The sequence below is a fragment of the Python bivittatus genome, unplaced genomic scaffold (assembly GCF_059951505.1).
Source record: "Python bivittatus isolate LINGU-HERP-01145 unplaced genomic scaffold, Pbiv_v1 ctg000320_np1212, whole genome shotgun sequence".
Taxonomy (NCBI): domain Eukaryota; kingdom Metazoa; phylum Chordata; class Lepidosauria; order Squamata; family Pythonidae; genus Python; species Python bivittatus.
This window is the reverse complement of record NW_028277052.1, coordinates 5082220-5106706: the sequence shown is the minus strand read 5'-3', so window position 1 is coordinate 5106706 and position 24487 is coordinate 5082220. Positions and strand designations below refer to the sequence as shown.

The 24487-nt window shown below is 41.1% G+C and overlaps 1 protein-coding gene across 11 annotated transcripts in view; it reads right to left on the bottom strand.

Moving 5' to 3' along the window:
• The window catches only part of GRAMD1B (GRAM domain containing 1B), a 146483-nt gene that overhangs the window by 89918 nt on the left and 32078 nt on the right, over positions 1-24487 (bottom strand). For 4 of the 11 annotated variants that reach the window (XM_088139015.1, XM_088139012.1, XM_088139013.1 and 1 more), the window contains one exon: positions 2627-2689. The exons of 2 other annotated variants lie outside the window; for them this stretch is intronic. In XM_088139015.1, coding sequence (XP_087995141.1) covers positions 2627-2689 — 63 coding nt within the window. Of the gene's footprint in view, positions 1-2626; positions 2690-16239; positions 17071-24487 lie in introns of all 11 variants that reach the window. 5 more of the 11 variants (XM_088139004.1, XM_088139007.1, XM_088139005.1 and 2 more) reach the window with 3 other exon arrangements.

Genomic DNA, 24487 nt, shown 5'->3' with positions numbered 1-24487 from the left:
AAGCCATAAGCTGCAGCTCATGAAAGCTTATCCTTTTAATAATATTTGTGAGTCTGAAAAGATGCTACCAGGCTCCTCCTGATTTTTTTCAAAATGTGGAGGCTGGTGATCGAAATTAAAACTAAAAGCGAATTAGGTTCATGCTACATGTTGCAGGGAGCTTTGAGATCTGAAGAGCAATCATAGTTGTGTCGGGCCATGAAAAAAACTTCCAGATCTGTAGTCAAGTAATATCTTAAAACCAAGTGAAAGAGCCCACACAAGTGCACAAGTTTTTCCATTCTCCAGGATGTTTTAGCAGCTAAGATGTTAACAAAAAAAAACAGGGGATGGAAAAGAAGTGGCAAAGTCCAAACATCAGGTCAAAAGTTTCAGTTATACAATCTGTTTCTTCCTAGTCCTCTGATTTTTTAACATCTTGCCTGATATTCTGATAATTGGCTGTAATAAGATTTTTTTTTTTTAAAAGGTAAAGAATTCCTTGAGCATGAAACTGAGCAAACTCAGGGAGGCAGTGAAGGACAGGAAGGCCTGGCGCAATACGGTTCATGGGGTCACGAAGAGTCGGACACGACTTAACGACTGAACAACAACAACAAAGAATTTCTTGAACTGAGCTCAGCTACTGGTGGCTATGGAAGCACGTGGTTCTCTTGACAATACAAAAATGTCTTATTATTTTTGTCTTCTTCCTGGATATTTTTTTAGCTTCCTAGTCTAGCTTTCATCCCTGAGGATTTCTGGTGGTCTTCTACTCAAGTCCTAACCAGGTATAACATGGCTCAGTTCAGCTGGGGGTTGCCACCTGCTGTGATGGCCTCAGCTATGGATTTAGGACTTGAAGATGAACAGGCTTTTGGTTGCAGCACAAAAAGGGGAACATCTGCAGGGGAATCAATTCTCACAGCTAAACTAACCTGCTAGACAAGGAACACTACAACCCCCGCTAGAAAACCAGTCTAGATCTGCCTGGGAGGGCACCAAGAGAAAATGAGTAACCTGCTGCAAATGAGGACTATTACAGCGGTGAGGGCCAACACTTCAAAGTAGTATAAGAGAGGTAGGCATGCAGGGAATTCTGGAAATTGCAGTCTCAGCAACACCTGGATCATTGGGAAACCTGTTCAACATCTGTATTAATACAACATACAATATAGTGGTACAGTCATTTTCAGAAACTGAGGATACACCGCCTAGAGTCACTTGTATAGTGAGATGGATGGCATATATAAATCTGAAAAATAAATAAATAAATAAATAGCAAGCAAGCATTAACTGAAGAGATGGTTCTTCTATGTCAAGATTGCAGTTGTCTTGGTCTACTAAAAGGAGCAGCAATTCATTGAGGCCTTTATATCATATTAGGTACTAGATGAACAGGTTACTGCCGGAGAGTCAAAGAATATGTATGAGTAAATATAACTCAGAGCCTGTGGCTTAACATAAATTATGTAGTGGGGAGAGAAGTAAAAGGATTTGGTCAATATGAAGATCAACAATTGGACAAAGATCAATGTTAGCACTTTGCATCACTGGAGAAGATAGTCAACGGAAGGGAAGGCACCAACAGAACACTACACATTGCATAGTATTATATCAGTATATCAGAGATAGAAATTTTACCAGATAAGAACAGAAATCATTTTTCCCAGATTGCACCAGCCCAGCATTATATCCCAGGTGCCCTGGACTACTGTGCATTAAAGAACTACATGCTACTTCAGCAGGCCAACCAAAGCAACAGTCCCTGGATTGTTCTGCACTTTTCTCAGATCCTTTTGCAGATGCAGTGAGTTCAGTAAAGTGCAATCCCAAGAACAAACACTCTGCCTAACAGTTCCACTAGACACTCAACTGCAGTGCGCATTGAGAGCACATATATACACGAGTCAACTATTCAACAACACTTCACAGTCATGTGATGACTGCATAATTGTTTTAGTCTATAGTCATTTTATTTCAGTATCAAGTTGGAATTTGTAGAATGCTTCCAACTGAAAACTTGCTGAAGCCATCACTGCTTTCCTACAAATAATATCCCACCCACTCACATTTTCTATGGAAGCTCCATAGAAAGAATGGACACCATACGGACTAAGAGATGCAAGATTGCTGAAAATTTGTTGAAATTTTTGAACTGAGGGAAAGAGGGGTTTTGGGTTTTGGTTTTTGTTTTTTTCCTTTTGGGAAACTATGGTATTTGGAGAGAAGGATGAGCATATATGCACTATTTCCTTCTTATCCAATATAACTATTTGGCTTAGTTTTAGAAAATAGGACAAGCAGATCTATAAAACGTTCAGGGTTGGAATGTACTGTAAGAGAAGTCTTCCCTGTACTTTGCATTGTGTAAAACTGTGTTATTTTCCTCTCTTTATGAAATGTTGGAATGCCTTCCATTCATTCAAACCATAATTACAAACTGGAAACTGGACTGCAGACAGGGTTTGTATTCAGATTCCCTTCTCCAAGGTTGGAGAAGAACACACCAAGAAAGCAGATGTTGCCCTCTTCTGGACTTTTCTGGATCAGAAGGGGAAGAATGCCAACATGTCTCAGGGTGCCAGGTTGGGAAAGGGTGCTTATTGTATACCCAATCAGTGAATCCCTTCTTCCAGTTACTTACCTGTCATCACGCAGTCGGGGGCTCAGAAGTCGAGGATCATCATCATGACTGCTGTGTTGACTGCTGTAGAAACAAACAAAATAGGAGGCACAAATGGAATTACTCTTGAAGGACAGTAAAGCCATTTGGTCTTACACAGAACTGTAAGATTTACATGCTATTTTATAAAGGTATGTCATTGTTCTCTCGTTTTCTAACTTTTGCTGTAGCAGAGCATAAGGAAGAGATTTCCTGAAATCTTACTTGATTTTTTCCTTCTTTCTACAATGGTAGTTTTAGATGAAACAACAGACTTTCTATGGCTTTATCCATTACAAAAGGGAGAGAAAGCTTCTCATCTTCCAACCATAATATTCTTTGCAATGCTGTCCCCCAACTTTTATGAGGACCCCAAATATGTCATACACCCCTCACTCTCTGCCCCATTCTTTACGTTACAAGCCTTCTTTTTTAACTATGTAAGGTGCCCAGAGTCATTTGGGAGTAGGGAAGCTTTCCAAATCTAATAAATAGGTATAAATAAATAAACATAACACCACTAAAGCATGGAAGTGATGGGAAACAGGAACAAAAAAAAAATCATTTAGAAACTATCCTTCAAGCCACATTGCAACATATCCTGGGGCTTAAAATATCACCAGATTAAAATACAACAGATTGAATTTCTATTCTGAATTGGAAGCTGCAGTCCTACAGAGAATATCCAGTTTCTCATATAATCCTGAAAATTAGCCTTCAAACCATACCAGAATAACAGCACGTGCTGCCATCAAAATTGTCTTATAAATAAAGAACCCCTGTAGATTGACTCTACCAGTCCCTCCAAATTTGATTCAGTCCTTTTATAATAATGCTGTACTTTTCACCAGCACCCCAGCTCTGGGGGACAGAGTGAGATCAAAATCAGACCAAGAATTCATATCTGCATTTTCTCTACTGCAGGGATAGGAAGGTGGGGGGCCTTCTAGAGGTTGCAATTACAATTCCGAGCAGCTCAGCTCAGCTCAGCTCAGCTCAGCCTGGTGGAGGAATGCTGGGAGCAGTTCAGCAACATCTGAAAGGCCACAATTTCATTGCTCCCGATCTAGGTCAACCCATCCTCGAGCAATCATTGGCTTTCCACTGCAAAGAAAAGCCGTATATAAGTAGCGCCTACAAACAGAGATGTGATTTCCTACCTAATTAATATTCTAAACATGCTGGCTGGAGAATTCTGGGAGTTGAAGTGCACACATCTTAAAGTTGACAAGGTTGAGAAACACTGTTCTAAACAATCATTTCGCACTGATTGTGAATGTCTGCTACTGAACTACAAACATTCCTGAAGTGCATAAAACCAACAGTCAGTTACGCTCTGCCTAACTCCAATTTTTCGACATCTGACTTTTTCCAGGTCTCCCCAAAGCCCACTGGGAATGCAGTGTGGCTTACGCTATCTATGCTCTGAAGTCCTGAATCTGGAGAATTAATTGCAGTGCCGTTCCACTGGCCCATGAAAGAAAACTGAGCTGGATAGAAGTTCTGTTGAGAAATTGCATCCTCTGTCCACGAGATGTCACAGTTTCCTTTGCAGCTGCCAATACCTTATGGCTCTAAGACGACATATGAGGCCAATGACTTGTGATTTGAAGCTCCCTGCTATCCTTGTCACACTATTAGTGGGGATTCTATTGCTCTTGAATCCACTCTTTGGCTTATTTTGCATTGGTTGGCCAATAATATTTATAGCTATCTCTTGAGATGGGCAAGAACAGCTCCAATTTGGAACTCTCTGTTTTCACCTCTGAGATGCTTGCTTCTGTTTTACCCTGTGTTTTGAGAGTTAATTCACATTTATCCCTACAACGAAGGGACTCTTCAGTGGTACATCTATGGAGGAATCTCTATGCATCTCAATAATGATTTAGGGAGCTGGAGAAATCTTGAAACATGATCATCTGTCAACAGCTCCTAGTTATGGTAGCACTTAGTGGAACTTCTAGCTTCCTCATTGTATACTTCTGGATCCCAGCTTCTAGGGAGCAGCAGTGAAGACAGTGAAACTCTCATACTCCTCTCCAGCATCTGGTTACCATCACAGAAAGGAGGATGGTCTCCAGCAGGCTTTTTTTTTTTTTTAAGCCTTCTACAAATAAAGTAGATGCAATCTTGGGCACCCTTTCTCCACACGTTGGCCTCACTACTCTTCAAAAAGTAAAGATTGCTTTACAAGGTACCCTAGGGTGGGAAGCAGGAAGATTTTTAAAGTATATGCTCTGAAGGGTTTGTTTTCATTTGAATATGCTCAGCAATGCATAAAAAATATTTTTTTAAAAAATGCTTATTCTTGATCTGCCTCCTTTTCTTCCAGTTCATTGCCTAATCAATTATGCTGCTCAGAGTTCCTGTCCTGATTAACCTTCTGGATAAAAATAGTGGAGAAAAGTGCTAACTTTCAACAAGAGCTGCTGCAACCTTTTAATGTATATATATATATTTTCTCTTTTCACATGTAAAACTCCTTCCATCAGCTAGGACTGAAGAGTGGTAAAAAGATTGGACACCCGATCTTCCTATTTGCAAGTTCAGAGGAGAATTTTTCAGAGCCTCTATGGATGAGAATGTGTTAGCTTTAGGGCCTTCACAGCAGAGACAGAACAGAAACCACAAACAGCAGTTCTCTTTTTGAAGCATGACCTACGGTCACGTATGGTTATTTCTGCACAAGGAATGCAAAGTTAAGTGAACTTGCTTTAGACCCTTCCATGTTTCTGCCTCTTCGCTTCCACTGGCCTGACAGTACAAGCTTGGCCCCAGCCTTCCAACAAACCACAGAATGCTGCCTATCTTCTACGGAAGAATTTTGTCCGTGTGTAGGAAAACATACATCTCTCCTACAGGTGAAGCAGAACTCAAGAAACCAAATGTTCTGCAATGGAGGACTACTTGTGGTTCCATAATTGCAGTCTCCTTTCTACTAAGGAGCAGAAGGAACTAAAGGAAATAGATTTGAAAGCTGGTGTTGACTTAAAGGAGCACGGTTTCAGCCTAGTTTGCTTAAGTAGAGGAAATGGAGGGAGGGAAATTCCACATTTCCTTTGGTAAAGTTATGTCTTCTTTCCTCCCATGTACCTGAATGCCATGGCAGTTTTCGCCTTCCAGCCATCCACTGAGCTGACTTATTTGTGCAAAGTAACAGTGGACCAGGAAGAGAAGGTGATACACAACAGGTGAAACAGCAAAATCACCCTTGACTCCTACATGGAGACCTCCCTGCATTTTTCTCAGGAACAATGTGGAGGTGATTGGCCGTCGTCCTTTCCTGCAATGTTTTTCAACTTCTCAGTCAAACCAACAGCCCTGATATTCCCTTGTGGCTTCCCATAACCAGGTTGGACTCTACTCAGCTTCCAAGCGCAAGCAACATCAGCCAGATGCTGCCCGTATTGCAGAGCACACAACAGCTGCTTCACCCAGCCAACTATGACATTACAAGAAATGCAGAGACAAATCTGCAGTCCTCTCTTCTACACCTTGAAACAGAGCTGGCACTTTTGCAATACAGAGATCACAAAGGATTCTTACCTCATTTGTCAAATCCCAGTGGAATCAACATCTTGCAAGGACCTAATATTTTCGCAGACCTAACAGAGACCAAGTTCTACCTAACCAAGGTGTGATTTCTTCTCTAAGTCTATCTCAGATTGGCGGCCAAGTTTATCCATTCTCCTCCTTGGGTCACAAATCAATGGTAGCTCATGTTCTGCACATGACTGTAAGGAACTGCAGTTGCAAAAAAGCATCAGTAAAAATTAACCAACTCAATTTAACTATTAAACCTTCTGGACAGCCCTTCTTTTTTCAGTCTTGGCTTTCTCTTGGACTGAGGGCAATTGAGGAACATGCACACTTCAAAGGTCATTCAGGTGACTGGACAAAATACTATGGAATGGAGATGGAGTGTGACCATTTTTTTCTGCAGGATGGACCTTTCTGGAAGATATGTTAAGATATTTAAAGCCATCTTTATCATAAAGCCTTCCTGTTTGGACTACAACCTTTGCTTGAACATCAAGTGATGATCTTTGCCTCGTCTCTCAGTTCAAATCCCCCAGGCCCCCAGATCGCTGCTGACTGGCAGAGATTTTCCCCAACAACCACCTCTTGGTCAAGAAAACTAATTGTTGTTCCAGTATTCAGTTGAACAGGGAAAAAACAGGGAAAAATCATTCACTCTCCTCCTTCTTCTCATTGAATATTCAGTGGTAGAAACAAAAGTATTACAGCATGGTTTGGCTTAACCAAGTCTTGTTTAAACTAGGCATGGTGGTGTAGTGTATGTAAATCATGCATCATTATTTACGAGGCAAAATGGACAAGCCAATTCATTCCACTAAGCCAAACCCAAACAAACTAAGCCAAGTGAGATTTTGGAATAATCTGGCTGAAATTATATACTTTTCAGTATGGTACAATTGCTCTTATTGTATTTGGGAAAACAGAAGTTCAGAAAATAGAAACCTCCTCCTCCCACTATCCATCAAGAAAACCATTACCCTTACATCTGTATCAACTCTCATCATGATGCCTTTTTGGAAATCTAGTTCATAAAACTTGATGAGAATGAGAAAATTGTAAAGGGGAGTATCTCCTGTCTAGCTTGAAAGATTTTTAGCTAATAATATTTTATTGGCAGTAGAAGGCTTTGAAAGACGAATTCCTTTCAACCAAAGTCGTTCTTGATTTTTGCATATTTTAAGAATACATGATTCTCCAGTAGAATCATTTCTCCCTGCTGGAATACATAAAGACACTTATATATTATTTACTTCCTTTGCATACCAGCTCTACCTTCCGGAGGGTATAGGAGTAGGCAGCCAAGAGAACAACAAAGAAGAGAGATAATTATCACCACCAAGCACCAGAAAGAGCCATTTTTGTACTGCAATTCAATTACAGATGCACAAAATGTTATTCACATGAGATGAGAAATTGTACTCATATTCCACAGGAGCTTTTGAGACTGCAAATCTGTGTATAATGCTATTGTGTGATTTGCTATAAGATTGCTTTTTCTTGGGCCCAGCAGACTTTATGCCATGTGGGTAAAAGAACCAAATGTGCGCTTCGTATTAATTGCTCCTAATAGGCTACTGAAGAAAATGTGTTCTCTTCCTTTCTCTGCCTGCTTAGAGCATTTTATGGAAAAGCTTATATTATCAATGTAGGACTTTCAGATTGATTCATCCAGAACCAAATATACAAAATACACATTGTATGTGAAACACATTCACATGTGCATAGATGTGCATGCACACACCGGCAGAGAGAAATGAATAAATCTCTTTTACAAGAAGTCAATCCAAACTCAAAGTGTCTTACCAAACTTCAAGAAGATACCTACAAACAAGCATTTGCAGAACTCCAAGTTTTGTATTTGGAATCTGCTTATGATTCACAGGGTTAACTTGGTCAAACCCATGGCTCGGTTCCCGTGTACTGTTATCTTCGATTACTAATCATCCCTTTTTGTAAAAGTATTTATTTTGTGAAGATATATCATAAAATAAGAGATGTAAGATATCCCAATGTTGTTCTTTATCTCTATAAGTCACTTTACCTAATATACAAGACATTCTCATGTTGTTCTTTACTCTGATCACTCTCAGCTGCTTCACCTCAATTGCCACTGGGTCCCACTTAAAACTCTCAGTGGGCTCCAAGAAAGTTATAATACAATCTCATTCTCTTCCCCAAAACAGAAGAGCCTATTTCAGGAATGGACATCACCCATCCATGTTGCATTGTCTGTGTTCTGCCTCACAGCTGATTATTTCTAATTCTCTCTCCTTTGATCATCTTTATGAAGGTCTCTTTCCCCAAGCATCCCTCCTGTTGAATAAATTGCCCAATTGGGTACATGAACTTTGTGCTATCAAGCATGTTATGGTGCTATAGTAATAGCAGCAGGTCTTCCATAGAAAGTGCAATTAACAGTTGCCATCCAAAGGTGACTCCCTGGGAAATAAATTCATTTGAGCTCAGTGGGATTTCAGGGGAAATAGGTCCAGACTGGAGCTATGTGAAATATGTGGGAAGTGAGATGGATTCCAACCTATTTTTTCAACCTTTAAAGCAGCCTTCTTCCTTATCATTGGATTTACAAAAAGGTTTCTAAAGCCTTGAAGAAATCTATGAGAAGGGAGAAAGAAAGTTTGAATGGAGATTCAATCCCATGACAGCAACCTAATGAATTAAAGATCCAGATTGTCAGAAGCAAAAGAAAGGAATATAAAGTTGACTTGTTTAATCAGGGTTGAAATAAATTCTGGGAACCCTTTATGGACTTTTTGGATTTGTGAATGGATAAAGGGCAGAGGGGTGGGGGAAGTACAGGAAGAAGTGAATTATGTATATAATCTTATAAGGGGTTGGGAAATATTACATTTGCCTGTACTTGTTGCAAGGAAGATTGGGAGTCACTTCTTTAAATATTCTTTTTTTTTTCCTATTTTTCTTTTTTTTCTCTCTTCCTTTTTTTCTTTCTTTTTGCACTTTCAATTTTTTTATTTCTATTCTCTTTTCTCTTTCTGATTTTAGTTTGTTTCTATATACTACTAAAACTCTCATTGTGTTTATCTGTTTGTACTCTTGAGTTAGCCCAAACAATCCATTATACCGCAACAGTTTTTTAACAAAGGTACCTAAAATCCACTAACTTAAAGAATGAGTAAAAAATCTAGACCCATTACTCCTGTGGAATTGAAATTTCCATGATGTTCAGACCAGTTTTATTTGCAAAGTTGTGGCCGTTGCAGCGTCCCTGCGGTCACATGATTGTGATTTCCAATGTTCCCTGCCAGCTTCTCACAAGCAAAGTCAACTGGGAAGCCGGCTCCCACTGCTTCTTTGCCTGCCCATGGTCATTCTGTTTATCTGTTTAGGTAAGTAAATATTCACTTACTATTGAAGTTCGTTTGCCACTACAATTATTTTTCTATTTATGATATATACTCTTCTTAGATGATCACGGGACCATCCAGCATTGGGGTAAAAAAGAATAGGGTCAGCCTAATGTTCATTCTGATCACATCAGACTGCACTACCTTTCTCTCAAAGGATGACCCAAAGGGTCACAGGGTTGTCTAGGTATCTTTTAGTATTGTTAAACTCTTCAATAAAAAGTATTGAAAAACTATTTTTCAAAAAAAATACAGCAGCCTTCTTCAACCTGTGACCTACAGACATATTGGACATTTCAGTTCTGGAAGAGGATTTCCAAGATTGAGAAAGGTGGTTTGAAAAGAAGAGATGCAGGGTTGGATGGAAATTAGCTTAACAGAAAGCTACCCATGGCTTCACCAAAGTATCTTGTAGGATAGCCAACTGCTATATGCTAGACAGCATCTTCCTTACCACGCAGATTCCCTTCCTCCCATTCTTAGGTTCTAAAGCAACTGAAGAAGCATGGCTTTACTTAAATCAATGACAATGCATGAATGGTGGATTTCTTGTGGGACGAAGATGATAAAAAAGCATAATAATATCTGGCAACTCAAAAATAAGCTTTATGGGGACACCGCTAGTGTCATTAGAAGCCAATAGTGAAAAGAATCTGTACCCCTGTATCGACCGCATCTACTGTGTAGTTATTTGAAATATGGGTATTGATTGGTCATGGAATTAATGTGGATGCTGCGATGATTAAACATCATGGCACTCTCTATCCTATATGAAGGAGTGAGTAAGTATGCAGTAGGCTTGGGCTAGGACTGAGGAGTCAGAGCCATTCAACTTCCAGACGTGACCTTTGCATCATACTAGAATCATTGGCAGAATCCAGAACCTGAGTTGAAGTAGTCATTTTCTCTTGAAGTGCTACAGTTCAATAAACCTTCTGGGCAGTCCATTCTCCCATTATCAGGAATTCTTAGCTGGACCCATTTCTGCCTCACCCATCTTATGGCTCCTTTCTCAACTCTCAAATGATTCTATACACTTTGAGTTCAGTGGCTATGAGTATGAAGCTATCATCAGCCTTATGATGCTTTTCAGGGATCAGAAAGTAGAAAGCACCTCCACCCACCACCCCTCAGTCCAGCCTGGCAAAGTGGCTGAAAGCAGAAGGATCCACCTTGTGCTCAATGACAAAAAAAAAGGCTGGATGGTAATGTAATAGTAATAAATAAAATAGTAATAAATATGGCTGTAATAATATCTTGAAAATAGTCAGAAGATGGCACTGAAACACCTAAGGAAAAAAATGCTTCTGTTGTCACCAGAATTTCATTTTAGATTGGCCAATTAAAGTCACTAATTAGAGAAGACAGGTCAAAGGTCAGATTCAAATGTCACACTAGAAAAAGCCTGGTTGCAATTTACATTAATTACAGCATCAAGGGTACCATTCTCTAGTGCGTTCACACACAGATTTGACAGGTATTTGTGACATATGGGAGAAAGTCCTACGCGGAAGGACCTTCCTTAAAATTGCACCAAGTGCATGTCTCATGGAGACACAAAGCAGCATTATTGCAAACCTTATATGATGTCATGATGTCATTGTGCAAATTTCATAATTATAAAATTCACATCAGTTGGGCAATGGCGTCATGATGCCTGTGACATCACTTGCCCTCTCCTGCACATGTCTATGACTTGGAGACCAATGCAGAGCCTTTAAAGAGCCCCAGAATCATAAAAAGACAAAACACTGCAACTCCTCTTTGGTGCCTAGTCATACAGGAAGCTGCAGCAGGTACTCAAGATCATAAGTAGTTCCCAATTTAAGAGTTCTGTTCCCAAGGTCTGTCCTTAAGTCAAATTTATATATAAGCCGAAACAGTATTATTCTGTAATACTTATAAGTAGTATTGTGTAATGAACTCCAACCATTGTGTATTTAACTTGAACCATTGTGTATTTAACTCAAACCAATGTGTATTTAGCTTGGATTTTGCTACCATAGGCTTAACTATGGGTTGCCCTTAAATCGGGCGTTTTTAACCCGGGGACTACCTGTATCCAAGACCATTATTTTCAATCTTTCCTGGAGATACTAAGGACTGAACCAACAATTGTAGATATACAAGGAAACAGCTGTAGACTCTCCAGCTCAAGCTTCTGCAATCTGACACCCTTTCAGCTTTGCAGAGTCCCCCAGCCACGAAGACACCCTTGCTCATTCTGGACAAAAACCTCCATTCCCATTTTTCGGGTTGCAAAAACAGGCTTATGATGGAGCTGGTGAGCTGCAGCATGGAGAGGACTAGTATTCTGTGTTTCTCTTGGAGAATGACAAACAGAGGGGCTTATCTAAGGGAACACCTTTCTAGGCTACAGGTAGGATGTTACATGAACAACTAGGCCCCAGATGATATCCACAATGACCTCTTTGCCCTCCAGATTAGCTCCCCACTGCATGTACTGGTCTATGACCATAGTAAGCCATTCTCTCTCTCTTTCTCTCTCTTTTCCACTGCAAGTTAATTAACAACTCAACACTGAACCTTAGAATAGTTCCGATTGTGAAATTCTGAAAACGTAGCAGGCAAACTCAGCACTCACATCCTTTCATTAGTAGCTGGTGGATGGTGATCCTCACTGAAAATAAGAAACAACTAGACGTCTGTGAGACAGAATGCTGAAATATTCTCTAATGCTTTTTATTATCCTGCTCTCTTCCCTGTGGTCTTGTCAGTTATTCTTGCTAGAAGTTGTCTTTCGTTCTGTACTGGTAGCAGAGAAAGAATATGATCCCTCATAGGTAAATTTAAAATTTTCTTTTTAAGATGCTACCCAAGAATTAGTTAATCTACTCAATAAACATGTAGTTGTAAACTACCTCTTCCTTATAGCCTGAAAATAATCCACCCTAATGGTGTTAACATTTTGCAATGCACCATGATGACTTTGACTACTTCTCTGGTGATGCCTGCTGGCAACAGTTTCATGCAGGTGATCATGTGAAGTATGTCTACTTATTAACTCCCCTTGAATTAATTGGTTTGAGTAGTTTCCCTTGCAAACTTCCAGTGCCTAGGATCACTCTGACCTTACCAACACAGAAATTTCAGCTTGCATCAACTAACATGGGCAGCTGATTCTGAGGAACATATTACCAATGAATGAATGAAGACTTTACTTGGAGTGAGGAGGAGGCCTGGTCCTAATTTTCTGTGGAGCTGAAAAGATCAAGAACAAAATCTTCCCTCCACCTCTTCCCAACTCAGGAACTGACATTATTATTACCTTTACTACCTTGTCACATGAAGATCATTCTTCATCACTGTCCATTTCACTTATATCTGGACTGCAAAACTCAGCATAACAATAGATGGGACCAAAGAGATACAGAAGCTTCTAAATCTTTATTGACATCTAGTGCTTGCCTGGATTTTTGCAGCACAAACTAATAGGCCTAATTTCCCTGTTCCATTAACATTTTTGGCTGATCATGATAGCTACTGCTAGAATGGATTCGACATTTTGGTTTTCTCAGAGAGACAACTGTTTTTTAAATAAGGACAATCCCTCTTCCAAAGCATCTCCTAAGTCTTAGGATCTGATATGTTTGTGCCTACAAGATTTCTTTGATAATCTTATAAAGCCATTATTCACAAGTATTGCTGGCTGATTTTGATTTTTCTCTCTGCCCACTGACAAGATGACAAATATTTAAATTTGTCAACTATATATAATATATTTACAGGATACCCCACTGGCTTGATGGCTAAATGCAGAACTCAAACACTCTCTCATCAGCTGCAGAGCAGTCACTTACTTCAAAGTGCCCACTAGAAATCATGGAGACAGCTTCTTTTAGCATAATGTATAATGCATGTTCCTCAAGTCTATAAAAGGTTGAAATCCGCATATTTCATAGAATAATATGAGCAAAAGACAAAAAACAAACAAACAAAAAGAGGAAAGCAATAGCCACACATCTCTCCGAGATCATAAAGCAAAAATATGTTTTCAAGTGATTGCATCATCTTGTGTAATTGCTTATTTTTTTGGGGGAAAAATGACAACTACTCCCACCTTTCAATTCCTAGAATTGGGTTTCACAGCAGCCGAATTTGCTACGAAACGCATGAAGCCATGAAGTAGTTGGTTTGATTTGGGCTGCGCATTTTGTATAAACTCAGCCAATGAACCATGGTTAAATAAATTATGGCTTAGTACAATGAGGGGATGTTACTGACTGGAGGATTTGGGATTTTTAAAAAATGGGGAAAAAATCAACTTTATTCCTTCTCAACAGTAATTAATTTCCTGTCTCACCACCTGCATGCCTACAGAGTGCTAAAAGAAACATTATTTTACCTTCAGAAGTACATACATAATTAGGGTGTCAGCAAACTACTACGCATGCCCCCCCTGCCCCCCAGTTCTACACACCTCATTCCAGGGCTGCTAAAGGCCACAAGATTCCAACACCAGCCAATGACAGAAACTAAGAAATGCCATGATAATTGTTCCATTCTGTTTTGCATCAGTGGATCACTGTTTAGGCCCCCCTTGCCCTTGGAGATCTACAACAGCCTCCCCCAAACTTGATATCCTTCTGTTTGCAACTGCCTTCAATACACCCATTATTATTGATATGATTGACTGAAAGGTCTTTAATAGATGGCCTTTCAGTCACAATCATCCTGCTGTGCATTTCTTCAGTTCTCTTCAAGTTCATGTCACTTCCTGCTCACTGTAGTGATTCAGCTGGCTTAGCAGTGACCAGGGGTGAATGGGTTCCCTCCTCCATCACATAGCCTGAGAAACTGGCAACTTCATGATTGTGAAGGCAGCAAGCTTAGAAGAATGAGACAAGAAGGAATTTCATTTTAAAAGTCCAATGTATTTTCCAGTGCTACAGCAGAAGGAATTTGGAAGAGCCAAGGTGGCACGCTGGTCTTGGTATGCTAATACTCTCTAATCCATGCGTTGCCTTAGCCTTTTTCCAAATGCTGTTTCAAAAATATAATTCAGCACAGTGGAGAAGTATGACTTTCCACTGTGAAGTATGACCTGAACCCTCAAGAAGAAACTGTTAGGACGGTTGCACAACTCTCTGATATATGTGATCATCCAATGGCCTTATACTTCTAAAGAGCAGAAGATAGACACAAACAAGAGGAAAACAACATTTGCTTTCAAAGACCGCTTTGGACTTCTTGAAAGTATCTGACAAGCTACTTTTAGACAGAAGAGGCTGGACTAAACAGAGAAAGGTGTGTTCCAGCAAGACAATTCTCATGCTCTTACAATATTCTTAACACATAAATTCCTACCACAAGTATATTTCTAAACTTCTACACCGCTGAATTTTGCTCTCTCACCCTTTTGACCCTATATGACACATTACCAGCCTCCTTACCATGTATTACTTATTGTCACAAGTTGCTGAAGTCCTGCAAGGAGAGAATAATCTCAGGTTCATTCTTTAAAAAAAGAGTCTGGATGGCTAGAACATAGAGAAGAATGAAAAATAAGTAATCCAACCATCCCCAAGCTAAAACCTTCCCAGTTAGCTAGACTAGGGGTAATCACGCTAGCTGTGAAATATGTGAGTTGAAGTTCCACCCAACTAGAGAGCTAGGCTGGAAAAGGCATGATGGAGGAGAAACAGAGGGGGAGGACAAAGAAAAATATATAAAATTCAGTAGCTTGTATTAATTGACTACTTCATTAGAATTGATGAGATTTGTTTTTGGCTGTAATAAAGGCTATCAAGGGAATCTGTGTTTCTTCGTTAAATATCCTCAGAGCATTGCCTAACTTTAGCTTCTGTGAAATTGTAACGTTCATTAGAAGGAAGCTAATTAATCAACTAAGAACTTGATTCAATTCAGAGCTGTATTAGAGCAATCCTCAACTTGCTTTCCAGAGAAGCCATCTTTCTTGGTGCTAGAAGCATCAAGAGTTACTTCTTAGTCATTGCAATGAGACTTGAATTGTTTAGTCACTGACTTTTACTTAATGTACAAGCCACCAGATTTAAAAATTACGTATCATTTTTGGAACAAGAAGCAGCACATTAGACTAAACTGGCTACCATCACTGACCTGTTCAGGTCTCTGAATTCTCTGAGAATTTCCTACTTGAATTGGAGATTTCTGTCCAGATTAAGAAACAGAGATCTATTTCCTCAATATTCTATACACTGCTACCTGTTATGGAGAGGTGATCTATGGATACATTATCTCATTCTAATAACCCCAGTTTATGTACAAGTGTAAAAGTTGCCCAGACATATTCATACACATACGCAAGTATAGAGAGTTCACTGGCTATGCTTCAGATACCTATGTCATGATGTCCTAATGTGAGCAAGTCCCATATTAGCTATGTCTTATTTCAGCAAATATTGCTTATAAGGCAATTCCCTCAGTTTTCCTCTGAAACTTTCTAAATATCCTAGAACCCAAGAATCTACTGGGTGTGAAACGAGACCATGAAAACAAAACTAAAGATTCATCAGATGGATCTAGATTAGCCAGTAGAGGGAGACATAGACATGATGGAACATAGGCTATGGCAAGTTAAGAGAAAGGTCCCGTTTGAGCTCCTGAAGGAATCTTCTTGGATAATGGAAACCATGAAAGGGATGAGGGGAATAAAAGGAGGCAACCTACCTGCTCTCACTGCATTCTTTCTTCTCCCTGACATTCAACCACTTGCGAAGGAGGAAGCGCTTGCGCCGGGGAGAGGCACTAGGTGTGGAGCAGTTAGACCAAGGTGTGTCTTCATCACTGGATGGGGTAATTTCAATGGAGGGAAGCTGAAGGAACTCCTTAGAGGAGGAGGTTACAGTCCCTGGATTCTGCTCTTCGGCATTCCTTGTGCGCCTCAACTTGAAACGCCTTCGGCGCAGGGTTGGAGTGGAGGAACTGGACCAGGCATGGCCACGCTGTACCACCTGTGGCTCTGGGACTTGCAGTGATGGCAGTTGAAGTGTCTCTGTCATCTTGGCGGCTGGCATTGGGTCCTGCGTCTCTTCTTCTCCTCCCTTCATAGATACCTATACTCTTCCTTCCTCACCCCCCCACCTCTAGATCTCAAAACAAACCGAAGAGCAAAAGTCCACCTTACTCCCTCATAGTTGGGCTTGGCATGCTTCCTTCCTCTCCAGGAGGATATTTCACATTCCTCAGGTGGTTTCATTGAACTGAGAAAACCCTCCCGTCCATGGAGAAGGCCAGCTGCAAGTTGTTCCTGACTTTCCAGCCAAGTCTGTGAACTCCAAGGCACAACTTTCAGTCTCACGCCTGGCTCTACCGGAGCAGCCACCAGTTTGTCATCAAGGACCAAAAGCAGGCTGCCCAGTGCCCGTTCGCGTCTTCCTCTCCTTTGCAGCACTCCTTCCTTGCCTCTGTGTAGAGCAGATGAACAGCTCCTCTGGAGCTCTGCTGAAAAACTCTCATCGGGGTGCGTTCTGGAGGGACCGAATGGGAATCGTTGAGGAGCTGCGGGGAGGTTGGAAGGAAAAACAAAACAAAACAGAGAAAGACAGAGAGCGAGGGAGGGAGGGAGGAAGGAAGGAAGCAGTGATATATGATAAAATCAGCAAAGGAGAAGAAAGGGTGGGAGGGAGAGATTCCTCCCCCCCCCCGCCCCGAGCTGATGAGCTCAGGCAGCTGCTGCTAATGTAGACATACTCTGAAGTCCAAGCGACAAAGTCTCTGTAACTGAGTACATGCTGCTGCTGCAATCAGCCATGGTGAAGGTGGAGGGATTTCTAGAAACAAGCCTTTCATACAAAGTGATTGGCTGGATTCCCCCTCCATCTCAGCCCCTTTCTGGCTAGATGCCCTACTCAGAAGAAGGAAGGCCACAAGATGACCCTGAGTCTTATCTGATGTCATTTGGGACTTTTGTTCCTGTGTCTCATTGAAAGTCACAGATGGTGGGCAAAAGGAGGAAAGAGCCAAAACAAATTTTTTAAAAAAATGTCTAGTTTCATCCTTGCCACCACATTTGACTAGAGGATCTGCTTGGGTGAAGGACTCGAAGAATGTTGGGGCAAGCCAAAGCAGAGCAGAAAACTCCTCCATACCCTTTCAAGGTCAGCCTGTTTCTGTCCAACAATGAAGGCAAAGTTCAAGTTTCAATGAACCTTGGAGAAATGTGCCAGGATTACACCATGCCTCCTTACGGAAATTTCCAAAGCAAGGAAACGTTGGGCTGGCCGGGGGTGGGGGCGGCAGGGGAAGAGAAGAGATAGAAATTTCAGGGTGAAAGAACTGCTTCCAAAATGGCATATTTTTCAGGCAGCTAAGTCACATCTCTGTCCATGGGATGGAACAGCAGGAGAAGATCTAACAAAGGCCCAGAATATGATAACTAGCAATACAAAAGGAGATAGATTATCTTGCTCTGGTAACACATGTTCTGGTGAGAGTGAAAGGAAAACAAGCAGCTGTATTGACCATCTCCTCACACTCTTGACCAAGGACCCAGATGAACAGCCAAACCTGTAGTTCCGTTTGGCTGACAGCCCTGCAGATTCTTCCTTGGATGAGAGTCTTATCAAGCAAGATGGGTTTTGCCCAGCCAAATAGCAGAAGCCAAGTTCATCAGAAGGTACGGTGAGCATTCTCAGACTATTTATCATGACTGGACATACGTTTTTGGTTGAGACAAGGGGAAACACACGATTACGGAGAAGAAATATATGCCATGTGATGCCTCACCAATCCAACTACGCTGCTTATTCCTGTTTTACAAGAGTTTGTTTCACATTTATTTTAACTTGGTCAAGCCTGCCTGCTTCCTCCCGCTCCCAAAATTCGTGCCGTCTAGCAGCTGACTCACTGTTTGCAGATACTCCCCTTACTTGTCTGATTGCCTCTCTGCAAGCAGCAGCTATCCATGGATCTGATCCCACTGCAGTTCATTCATGGAAAGTGTATTCTAAATATTGGAGCTGAGCAGCCAGAAAAGAGGTCAAAAGCTTGCAAGACAATCCCCTAGAGGACTATACGGGAGGAAATAAAAGCCAATTTACACCGTAAGGCAAACCAGGAGGAAAATCTAAGGAGAACTTCCTTGCAGAAAAGTCTATACTGTGAACAAGAGGGAATCTCCTACCTTTGGTTCTCCAAGGATTTGCTGGCAGTTTTAACCCAGACCTAAACAGAAGTGGGAGGAATAATTCTGCATGGACATTACTGATTCGCATGAAAAGAAGTCAGGAGAGCAGAGCAGAGCAGAGCGCAGTGGCCTTGTACTTGGCATCTGCTCTGAGTCCCTTGCTGAAGAGTAATGGGAAATGGGGGGGGGGGGAACCTATATAATTTCACCCCTGCTCTGAGCTGCCAGGAGGAGGTGCAAAGTAGCTAGGAAGGAATTTCACTTAAAGACCTGAAACCCAAGCCAGGAACCAGAAGCAGGTTTGAATCAAGAATCCCCTCCAACAAAAATGGGGCCATCGTGTTCCCAGAAAAAGATCTTCCTTCCCCAGCCATTTCAGTTACATGGCAACCGAGCCAGAAGTGCATCAGCTGAACTCTCCAAAGCTCTAAGTCAGCATTTCTCAACCTTGGCAACTTTAAGATGTGCGGACTTCAACTCCCAGAATTCCCCAGCCAGCATGCTGGCTGGGGAATTCTGGGAGTTGAAGTCCGCACATCTTAAAGTTGCCAAGGTTGAGAAACACTGCTTTAAGTCATAGGAACAGAGGGAGCTCTAGAACTGCTTTCAGAAAGGTGCAGAATCCTTGCGTGGGCTTGCCTTTTGCTAGAAATTGCTAAGCTCTTTTGAGAAAGTCAGTTAAATAGGTTTCCAAACTGGAATCCTGTAATTGGGCAGGGCTGGTACTATTCCAGGGAAGACGTGCCTGGAAGTCAGAAGCAAAATTTGCTGCGCTGGCCCATTGGGTAAGAATGTGCAAAATATAGTGTGCAGTAAATATGATCCAAGGTTACACTCTGATTATTAGATTTATTACGATAATCACAGATGATTCGGTGACTTCTAATAGCTGAAAGATGCAATCATATAAAACTAAATACAACAGTGTATTTGAATATTGCGTTTCTTTCAAATGGATCCCTCTGTTTCCAACTCCAATCCTTCTCTTCAAACCAATAACCATGGTTCCTCAGTACTAAGTAACACTTTATTATGCTGTAACATCCTGGGTTGCTTTTCAATTTTGGATAGGGAAACCTGACACTGGCCTAATATCCTTTGAAATCCCAGTGCTGTGAAATGAAAGACAAACACAGCCTTTCCTAACCATAAGGTGTGAAAAATGCCAGCTACAGAGAACTGCTCTGCAGGACAAGAAAAAGATTGGTGCCATTGCAAATATTCATGGTTTCTTTCTTCCCGATATTATAACAGCCAAATCAAAAATTTACTCCCAGCCTTGGGCTTTTTCCTGCAAAACAAGGAAGCCCAAAGAAAGAGAAATCTGTTTGAATCTGGAGAAGCTAAGGTTTAAAGTATTGAATGTAAGCTCATGATCCATATAGGGTCTTAGACTGGAACTGGGGGTGTGTGGGTGGAAATACAATGATGGATTGCCATCAAGCCATAGCTGCAACTGTCTAAGCCCCCCCCCCCCAATTTTTCAAATTGAATAAGTCAACAGACATGGATAAGTAAAAGAGAATAATTAGCTGAATACCTTTTTCTCCCAAACATCTATTAGACAAAGTCTTGGGTAGCTCAAATGCTTTTATTCAAACAAAACAAAGACATTTATAGGATTAACGTAAGTAAGGCTGTGGCCTGGAATAGTTGGCGATGTGGGGGGGGGGCAGTTCCCTGAAAATTCATTTGATAAAGAGTTCTGTGCTTCCCAGAAGCTTGTAATCAGCCATAAAGAAAACAGTGCTCCATAAATGGAATGAGAACTGTCCTTCCTTTGAAATTGAGTTTGTTACCTCCACTCACAATATCAATACCAATACTGGCCATCAAACATCCCATCAAATTTGGGACAAGAAGCCTTCTTTTTTCCCTTTAAACGCTGTTTGCCTTTGGAAATCAATAGGATTGGGGCAATATTAAAGGGAGAGAATCTAGAACAGAATGCCTATGGGTGGGTGGACTGGGACGCCTGAAACAGAAGCTTAACAGAAATAGATTGACAGGTCCTCAACTTCTTGGACTCCGAAAGCTTGCATTGATTCTGCCCCCAAATGCAGACTGGAGAGACTTCAAGAAGGGCCTCCGGGAGCTCTCCTCTACTGCTGAAAGTGTCCCACCTCCTGCTAGGTCGGGGGACTCACAGCAGTAAATGCATCAGGTGGCTCCCGAGATAAATGTGTCATGCAGACTGGAGCACCACGTTGTGTCCATGCAAGGTGCAGCAGCCCCATCTTCTAGAGCAGCATTAATATATCATTATTGAAGGACAAAGATGCTGCGAAGATACCTTACTACAGTGTTGTCCAAACTTGGCCACTTTAAGATGAGTGGACTTCAACTCCCAGAATTCCCCAGCCAGCATGGCCGGCTGGGGAATTCTGGGAGTTGAAGTCCACTCATCTTAAAGTGGCCAAGTTTGGACAACACTGCCTTACTAGGTGCCCCTCCTTGAAAGCACTCCCTGCCTCTCTATAGCAACCCACTTTCTGGTTAGTCTTGCAGATACTGTGAGAACTTGAACTCTGTTTTGTTAGGAGAGACAGATCAGGACCCCCACCTGGCTGTTTTCATAAAGGAAAGCCCTCCGTTGTCTTTCAGCTCTTTGGGGCTATTTATGCAAATATCCAGGAAGTGCCGCGCAACCCACAGAGTTTGATTCTGCAACTGAGCATTTCTGCCAAGGAAAGAGGTAAAACAATCTTTCAGGCCCAATATATAAAAATCATATTTAAATTATTCGACTTTAAGAAGAGGTGATTTGAGAAGGAGAGAGAGGAAGATTGAGAGAGCATGTTGCTAGGCCATAACGTGGTTTGCTTATTTGGGGTTCAGCATCCTGTCATTAATGAGTTGGAATAAGTGCACCATGTAAAATCTCTGCCAAGCAGTTTTTTTTATTATTATTCTCATTATAATTCCCTTCCTTTTGCTTTCTCTTTCATATTAACTTTTTCCAGATATTCCCACAAGCGTAATTAGCAAGAGAAAAGGTGAAGTACAGTTTACGCCTCGCTTGCAGAAATATTCTTTGGGGAAGAATAAACAGTCCAAAGAGATGTGTGTATATCCTCTTCAGAGCCCAGCTAGGTATTGCTTAGAGTCTGCAATAAATCAGACTCAATGTATCACCCAGACAGCATCATTTACAATATTTATAATAATAAAGGGTGTGTGGCAGTTCCGGTAATTGTTTCCCAGAGTTTGTTTGGGTTTTTTTAGGAAAAAAACAATTAGCATTTTCCAACTGTTTTGGGAAGGCCGAAGCCTCATCCATCTCCCGTACCTGCACGGTATCTTCACATATGTCACACAATTAATCACAGGGGATCCAAAGTACAATATCTTTGAACAGCATTTTCCTCCCATTGTGTGAAACTATCTACCTAGGACAATGTTGTCCAACCTTGGCCACTTTAAGGTGGGTGGACTTCAACTCCCAGAATTCCCCAGCCAGCATGGCTGGCTGGGGAATTCTGGGAGTTGAAGTCCACTCATCTTAAAGTGGCCAAGTTTGGACAACACTGACCTAGGAGAACCCTCACATACCAAAAACAAATAAGCAAGAGAAAAAAGATGCACATAAAGCTGAAACAAGGTGTGGGATAGACAACTTTATTGTAACATAAATTTCACAGACTTGGGTTCATAACTGTGGCCAGCTTTGTTCAGCAGATCTCCACAATCTCTTTGTGATTAGAGTGTTTCTCTATTCAGTCCACAAGAACGTCAGGTGTCACTCCACAAAATCCTTGGTCGTTGAGAAAAAAAAAACTTGAACCCTGAAGAAAGGGTTGCACTTATACCCTGAAGAAACCCAGTCGAGATTTGCTGCTGGGAATTTTGTGATCAGGGGGCACAAAATCAAATTCCTCAGTTTCTCTGCCCAGAGCCAGATTCCATTCCTTTTTGATTCAGGCCTGTAGACCTCTTTGCCACAAGCACTGTTTGCCCAAGGGCACATCGCTGCTTATCTGATTGAGATGTGTACTGGTGTGACTTCTAAATGAGGTTCCAGTGGGTCATCCTTGGGCAAAAGCAAGGTAAACTTTGCCTGTCCTTCCTCACCAGTATATTGGCTATATGTGTTCATTCAGTCCAAAGTTTAATGAGGGGTCAGAATGAGGGAGATGGTTTATGTCTAAGGCATGTTCTTCCTATTTTCCCAATGGAGGAAAAAGGAAGAAGGAACCCTGAAAAATATTTCCTATGAGATGTTTCTCCCTGGTCTTAAAAAAGACACTTTAAGGTTTAGGGCAAAGTTTCTTCTGTAATATGAAGATATTTCTGGAAATTTGTCTATTGTATTAGAGGATGCTGATTCCTGAAAACTGCATGGAAATATACAAGATGCATTTATCAAGCCCAAGGGCCATCGTCTTATGAACTCCCCATTGCTTTCTTCTGGACACCCACAATGTAATCAGGAGATCCAGAGACAACCACCCATAATGGTTTCTCCAACACTAAAGTTGTAATCCCATATACATAACTAAGCCCCACAACTCTCAATGAATTCAGTGAGGCTTATTTATGAGTTGATAGATAAAAGGAACGAATAGAAAGGCTATTCATACAAATACAATTCAAGCTGTAGTGCTAAGTGTGCTTCTGTGGAACAAAAGTCTGAGTAGTCTGAGATTTCATAAATACACCAAATGCATCTTTTGTTAGGCTACTCCTATTATAAATACTGCATTTACAGTATATTGTTACAGCTGTAAATCAAAGCTAAATTGGAGAAGAATGTTTTATCTATTTCTTTTCAAAGTTTCCTTTTTAATTAACCTCCACCCACCCGCTGGGGAAAATTGTGCATTTGAATTCCCCCTCTCCCTCCACAGCTGCAAACTTTTCAGAATGTTCACACCTCTGGAGTGAACTACACACTTTGAAAAGTAGAGATGGTTACAGTGCAAGGTTGTGAATCAACCCTTAATGTTTTTCTTGAACAAAATCCCCACTGGCCCAGCACTTTCCTTGCAAAAATGTTTAATGTGTTAAGCACTGAAAAATATATCCATAAAGGAGTGGTGGATTTCATTTCCTTTCTCTGCAAAAAGCTAATAAGTAGATGTGTTTCCAACGCATTCTGAATTCCCAGGTATCACAGAATTAGGGAAGAAGACCAACAGCTCTTCCTCCCAGTGGGTAAACTCATTTTGTAATGAGCATGTAGATATTGTTTCCCAAATTCACTTCTTTCTGTTAAGAGCTTGATTGCCCATAACCTCAGCAGAGGGGCCATAAGAGGAAATTTCTGAAATCAAATATATACTCTGCATGCACGTAGCATTTTCCCTTTGAGTTATTCCTTCAAAAGCGAACTACTTGGGAAATACTTCGCAGTTAAGTAGGGATTTAAAACCAAATCCCTTCCAGCTTGTTGTGCCTCTTAGAAAAATGCTGAGTTGCTCACTTTTTAAACAGTCCTAGGAGCCACTACAAAAACAAGTACACAAATGCAATGTTTTCTGCTGCTCTGATGTTTCATCTACAGGGTTATCTGGGTCTCATTCTTGGCACTCAGTTTCCTAGAACACATTGTGCTGGAGTCATATCATTTATCCAATGTAATGCCACTCAATTTATCACACTGCTCTGAAAGCTTCTTAGCACATTTGCTAACCAAAGGCTACTTGATATGTTAGGCCAAGGGATGGCAAATGTCCCAAGGTCACCCAGTGTTGTTCCAAGGTCGCCAAGTGAACTTCATGGCTGAGTGAGAATGTAAACCTTCTCAGGACTCTCAACATTATACAAAACTGGCCCTTGAATGAAAGGGAA